The 6922-nt window shown below is 31.7% G+C and overlaps 1 protein-coding gene across 8 annotated transcripts; it reads left to right on the top strand.

Annotated features, from left to right (window-relative positions):
- The first annotated feature begins 622 nt into the window (after positions 1 to 622).
- Positions 623 to 4494, top strand: LOC123220886 (probable protein phosphatase 2C 33). Of its 8 annotated transcripts, none has more exons than XM_044643480.1 (7): positions 650 to 991; positions 1115 to 1155; positions 1477 to 1856; positions 2153 to 2542; positions 2636 to 2753; positions 3341 to 3564; positions 3686 to 4494. In XM_044643480.1, the coding sequence occupies exons 3-7, from the start codon at positions 1602 to 1604 to the stop codon at positions 4160 to 4162; spliced, it is 1464 nt and encodes a 487-aa protein (XP_044499415.1). In that variant the 5' UTR covers positions 650 to 991; positions 1115 to 1155; positions 1477 to 1601; the 3' UTR covers positions 4163 to 4494. The 8 variants fall into 8 exon arrangements, with proteins under 8 accessions (XP_044499418.1, XP_044499413.1, XP_044499414.1 ...); XM_044643481.1 differs by having other exon boundaries at positions 1110 to 1155; XM_044643477.1 differs by having other exon boundaries at positions 1080 to 1155.
- Positions 4495 to 6922: the final 2428 nt, after the last annotated feature.

Genomic DNA, 6922 nt, shown 5'->3' with positions numbered 1-6922 from the left:
TAGTCATAGATAATAAGACTAATTTATCATAAAAAATTAATTAATATAACTTAATTTAAAGTATGAGACATAAATCTTAATTTTTAGTGTTAGATAAATAAATAATTAATTAATATTTCACTAAAATTAACTTTAGATAGAAAAGTACTTTGTAGGCATTTTCGGAAATATTTAAAGTATTTCAATAGTAAAACGTCCCACTTAAAAACACTTGTCACAAAATTACTTCCACAAAACTAAGTAAAAATAAAAAGACAAAAAAGACAAAATAAAATAAAATAAAATAAAATAAAATAAAAAGCTTAGCATGCAAATAGAGGAATCTAATCCATAAGCAGGAGCAAGACAAGACACACATCCACAAACTCCCAAATCTTAAGGTTTCATTAATATTTCAATTTTTTATTCATTAAATAATAAAAAATATTACTAATTAGAATACATTAAAAAAATAAAATTCAAAGGATTTTTCCATAATTCTTCTTGCTTCATCACCCACACTTCCTTAAACTGGAAAACAAAATATTATTTCTGATTAATCCTATAATATTAATTAATTTTCTCTTAATTCCTTATTTATATTCACCGGTTTATCCAAATCTTTAACCAAGTGAAAAAAACTAAGAAAGATAAAAATTTTTATTTTTTAAGGGACAGAAAGCCAACAAGAAAGAGCGGGTTTTTTGTTGGGTGGTTGTGGTTGTTTCTGTGTATTGAAACTGTCTTTCTCTTTCTATTTTCTCTCAGCAAAATTTTCTCACAACCCTTTTGCATTCTCTTGTTTTTGGTGTCTAAAAAGTGGTCTTTTTGTACCCAGCTGTGAACTGCAACTACCCTTTTGGTTTGACATTCTCTTGATCACTATTGCGTTTAAATGGTGCAAATTTTGGTTCTTTTTTATCACTTTTAGCTTGATCTGATAAAAAATTTGCACTTTGGTGGTGAATTTGGTTCCGTTCTGGCATTGTTTGAGTTTGCTGAAGAACAATTTGTGAGTATGAATTTGAATTTTTTCAGTTTTGGTTGTGTTTGATTGTTGTACAATAGATCTGATATCGTATGATTTATGCTTTGTTAAGCTCTTGTTGTTGTACCGTTTTTATGATAAGAAAAGGAAGAGCGAGGAAGTGAAGGACATTCTTTCAGCTTTCCCAGGTAAGTTGAAAGCTTTGCAATCAATCAAAATTTGATTTGGCCTTGTGGCTGATTCTGTTTTTCAGCTTTTATTTTGTGTTTCAAATCAATCTAAGTGGTGACTTATGTGGAGTTTTAGTACAATTTAGGCCTTGAATTCATTAAGGATGCTTGGCAAATTTCTAGAGATTTGAGATAGCAAATCTGTGAATTCAAAAGGGTTTGTGGCAAGTAACTGTTGCAGATATATAAGGGTGAATTGAAGATTGATCTGGTGATTAGTTTGTGAATTTTGATGTGTTGTTGATTTGAGGGTCAAAAAGTAGATTTATTGTTATTCAGGCCAAGAATTTGAAAGTTTTGTGGGCTTTCGCCAATCAGTTCTAACGGAGTCGTCTTTGGAAAATAAGCGGTCTGACTGTGTCGCTGGTCTGGAGTGCATATTAAACATTATCAGGGCCCTTAGAATGGGGTCCTGCTTCTCCTTGGAAAGCAGGAACCCCATCCCTGGTTCTCCGTCCTCTCCTGCCCAGGGTGTGATGAAGGGGAAAGGCTCTAAGAAAAGACCAGGGTCAAGGAATTCTTCCTTTGACTATTGGAGGGAGGAGCCATTGCATAGGATTCCTGGGAGGTTGTTCCTGAATGGCTCAAGTGAGGTTGCTTCGCTCTTCACCCAGCAAGGCAAGAAAGGAACAAACCAAGATGCCATGATTGTTTGGGAGGTTAGCTCTTTCTCATTTTTCCATTTTACAATTCATTTTCAATGATATTTCAGTTTATAAGAATGATTAAATATTGTAAATTTATCAGATTATGATTTGCTTACTATGTTACTTGAAAACAAAAAAGAAAGTGTTATCTGTCAGGATTGTTTTTCAATGGTGTCAGATTGCTTGCGGATAAGTTATGTGATGGAAAAAATTGAATTGTCTTCATTCTAGTGTATAATTCTATATTTTACACATTTTCTTCCAGTTCAGAATGTCTTTTTCTCACACTTCACATCTGTGATTTACAGAATTTTGCAGCAAGGGCAGATACAGTTTTTTGTGGTGTCTTTGATGGCCATGGTCCACGTGGTCATATGGTTGCAAAGAGAGTGAGGGATTCTCTTCCTCTAAAGCTTTGCTCATATTGGGAAGTCAATATTACCAGTGAGGATGTACTCAACGGGATAAGTCTTAATACTGCTGGAAGCATAAATTCTGAAGACACAGCCCTTGTATCTGCTAATGAAGAACCTAGAGCCTTACTTGATCTCGAGGAAACAGAAAAGTCTCCTGAGATCTTTCATACTCTGAAGGAATCATTTCTGAAGGCTTTCAAAGTCGTGGATAGGGAGCTAAGAATGCATGCAAATATTGATTGCTTCTGCAGTGGGACCACAGCAGTAACCTTGGTCAAGCAGGTTGTACCAGTTAAAAACCTTATTTAACTATATTTTTCTAATTTGTGATGTCATATTATCATTTGATAACAAGTCCCTTGACTATTTGTGCAGGGTCAATATCTTGTCATTGGAAATGTTGGTGACTCTAGAGCCATACTTGGTACAAGGGACAGAGATGATTCTCTTATTGCAGTTCAATTGACTGTGGATCTCAAGCCAAATCTTCCAGGTTTTTTTCCTCTCTTGTTTTTATCGCTTCTTACCACCTGCTCTTTCTTAATTTGAAGATGCAATTTGTTGGTTGATAGAGGTTGACCATTTAATATCTTACACATCTAGCACAATTGTCCATTTCTTTATATAACATAAAGGGCAAGAACAAGATTAGTGGTTTTCCATTTGTTTGAAGTTTCTTTATTTATTCTTTTAAAAAGAGTCGTGGAGTGAAGTTTGTAAAACACGAGGACACTGTATAAAGATCTTGGTTGGATTGTGTGAGATTGTACCAAGGTCTATATGTCTGCACAGTGCATTAAATAACCTTCACTGAATTGCAAAGGCAGAATCTGTGCATTAATACTTGAAGTAACTTATTGTCATTGAGATAACAAAGTGATAACAAGTCGAGAATCTCATATGGTTTACTGATTAGAGACCCTCATTTGTCATGTGTTCATTGCTTTAAGGTGGTGGTGGATGACGAAAGAGAAGTTAGTTAAAAGCTTAGTTGCTTGCTTCTTTATGTCATTACTTCTGATTGCTTTTGATCCTTGTATATCAGTTTCTTGCATATGATTACTCTTTCATTCCATACAGCGGAGGCAGAAAGAATACGGAAATGTAGAGGACGTGTGTTTGCTCTTCATGATGAGCCTGAGGTTGCTAGAGTTTGGCTGCCAAACACTGACTCCCCTGGTCTTGCCATGGCCCGGGCTTTCGGAGATTTTTGCCTTAAGGATTTTGGCTTGATTGCAGTGCCTGATATATCCTGTCGACGCCTAACTGATAAGGATGAGTTTATTGTCTTGGCCACAGATGGGGTAAGAGAACTGACTTTAGTACTGTACCAAATCTATACCAAATCAGCCTCTTACTTATTTTTGTGTGCCTCTTTCAATATTCCGTATTTTTGTTCTGACAAAAGATTGGCCTCAATCATAGATTTGGGATGTTCTTTCAAACAAGGAAGTGGTAGACATTGTTGCTTCAGCCCCAGCGCGAGCCTCAGCAGCCCGAGCCCTGGTTGAGTCTGCAGTTCGAACTTGGAGATACAAGTATCCGACTTCCAAAGTTGATGACTGTGCTGTGGTTTGCCTCTTCCTCGACTCAAACTCAAACAATTTATCCACTTCCATTTACAAGACCAAAGAGCTACAGACTTCAATGGATCATGTCAACAATGTAGCTGAGAAAGACAATGTACCCACTACACCAACCAATCTGAATTGCTTAGGACCAGTCCCAAATGGCCCTGAAATCCTCCCAGAAGAAAATGAAGAAGAGGATCCCTCAAAGCTGGATGACCAGCAGACAGATTGGTCAGCTCTCGAAGGTGTTTCTCGAGTTAATACTCTCTTGACACTACCGCGATTCACACCAGGAAAGGACGACAAAAAGGCTGCTGGCATTTGGAAATGACAAGAAGCAGGTTTAGTTAGTCCTTGAATTGCATAATTAATATTTGGGTTTATTATTTTATTGTTCACGTTTATGCTTTTTTTTCTTCTACATAAAAAAAAGGGAAAATTTGATTTATAGGGCCATTGTTGTTAAAATTTCGACCGGAGAGGTGGGCCCAGCTATATTAGCATGTCTGGGAAATTATCCTCTCTCTACCGCAGGTAGAATCGGAATTTTTGTAAAACCCAACTCTCGGTCTAATTTTTCGTTCAATTTTATTTTTATTTATGTGTGATTATATGTAACTGTTAATAACACTTTGGTGATAATGAGATCTCCTTTCAGCTTCACCTTCCAGCTTTTAGTGTTTTTAGTTGCTTCTTTGGTCACTTTCAGACGTAAAAGACTCTTGATGACAATTTGCAGAATCTTTTGTGGCTTCAAGGGCTTGAAAATTTTTCAATTTTTTCTGCAAAAGTTGAAAACTTTCAGGTTGAAAGTTCACTTCATTTGAAAAGGAAAGGTTTGGAATGCTTGGTTGGGAGCTAATTTATAAATTTTGTTTTTTTCTTTCTGAAGCTCGCAAGCTAGGGTTTTGTTGGTTCCGTGAGAATAATCTACACGTCTCAATTTGGGTGCAAATTCAATGTTTCATTTGTTAACCAAAATGCAATTATTTGAACCGAAAAGTCCCATTGGATTATGGCATAATGTTACCGACAAGTAACTTAACTAGTGTGATGCTGCCGAAGCTCAATAAAATTAATAGAATATAAAAATTTTTAAGATAAAAGTTTAAGTTTAAGTCCCTATTATATTTGTCACGTCTGTGAAATCTTGATTTATCTAATACAATATTTATAATTTTAGTTATTATATTTTAGGTTTATCTATTTGACAAATATAGATAGGTTTTAATTATTAAAAAAATAATAAACTTAATTAGTATGATTCTAAAAACTAACACGGGTTTTTTACTTTACTCGCAATTATTTTATAAAATAAATCTGAATGAAAATCATAAAAAAAAATTAATAAAATAGATGAAAAAGGCCAAAAAAAAAGGAACTCTCCAAACTTTTATCGACAAGATAAGACCCAGAGAATGAGGCCACTGATGATAAAGATCAAAAAGCTGCGTGCTCTTATCTTATCATGATAACCTTGGCTGTCCATTTTAGACTAAAATTAATACATTGAAGAAAGTAATGATAATTATTTTAACTTTCACAAATTAAATTGTCTCAACGTATTGATTTTCTTTAACAAAAAATAATATATACATATACGAAAAATATTATATGTATATATTTATAAATATATTATTATGTATATAAATAATTTATTATTATAATTAAATATTATTTTATTATAATTTAAAATTATTTAATTATATTATTATGAAAAAAAAGTATAATGGTATTTCTTTAATATTGTGACAAAAAATGTATAGGGTTGCTCATGCTTATCTTGACATGTGACATGGCAATTGACTGAGGGAATCAGCTTCCGTCGGGGAGAAGTTTACTCGAAAGAATAGAAGATTTCGTGTCATTCTTTGATTGAATAATATATGTGCATGAATTTAGTTAAAGCAATATTTTATAATAAACTAGAATAATACTATGTATATCTATTTTTGGTACATAATTTATGTACATAGTAATATGTCATTATATAATCAGGTGATTTTAAAACATGTGTCATCATATGATAAAAAATCATCCAATCACATGATAACACCTTATCTGTGTACATAAATTATGTACTAAAAATAGGTATATATAGTTTTATTGAATAAACAATGATTAAATAATTGTCGAGGTTGAAGAGTTTATGATTAGAGATTTTGATCAATGTTTTTAAAATTAGATCTGTGACTAAATTAGTTATCTCATTGATTTATGATTCAATCAAAAATTGATAGATTCAACTTATTATTAAATTATAATAAATTTTTTAAATAATATTAAATTAACTAATAGATTTTATCTAAAAATTTTCAAAAGAAATCAATCAAATACTTAGACATATAAGATTTAGAATATATCATTTTTAAGGAGTGACAATTATTTATCTGATTTTAATAAAATAATTAGATAAAAAAATATCTCTATCTCATGATACATAAAAAATAATAATTTTTTAATTCATTGTCTATAAAAGATATGAAATACCTTTTTTTTTTATATTTTATTTTTGAACTTATATTTTTTTATAGATCTTTAAAAATTCATCCAATCAAATCTAAAATAATTAAATTACTTAAAAATAATTAAGTTTTTTGAAAATACTATAAATTTTGATCAAACTCAATTATATTGATTTTGACTAATTCATCAAGTTTATCAATTTTGATTGAATCAACAAATAAATCACTTTTTAATGTTAAGTAGACTAAACTTAAAGTTGATTTCTGATTCAACAGGTTAATTCGGCTAATCCAATCCAGTTTTCAAATAAGTGATTTTGACTATCATATCAAATGTGCAATAATAAGATGTTATAATAAAAAAATATTGAACTCTCGTAATCATAGTTAAACGGAGAATCAAATACAAATAAAAGAATAAATCGAAGAAAAAAAAGACATAAGTTTTACTTGGTTCATAATAACAATATTATTATTATTATTATTTAGAATTTTAATATAAAAAGGTTATGTTTATGGTGAAATTTAATTGGCTAAACATCGAGCTACAAGGGAAACACGTCACTATTTCTCCACATTTTCCCTGTAAACACTAATTCTTCTTTTTCTATTTTGTTTGGTAGTGG

Source organism: Mangifera indica, chromosome 7, assembly GCF_011075055.1.
Source record: "Mangifera indica cultivar Alphonso chromosome 7, CATAS_Mindica_2.1, whole genome shotgun sequence".
NCBI lineage: Eukaryota > Viridiplantae > Streptophyta > Magnoliopsida > Sapindales > Anacardiaceae > Mangifera > Mangifera indica.
This window is presented reverse-complemented; position numbering and strand designations above follow the sequence as displayed.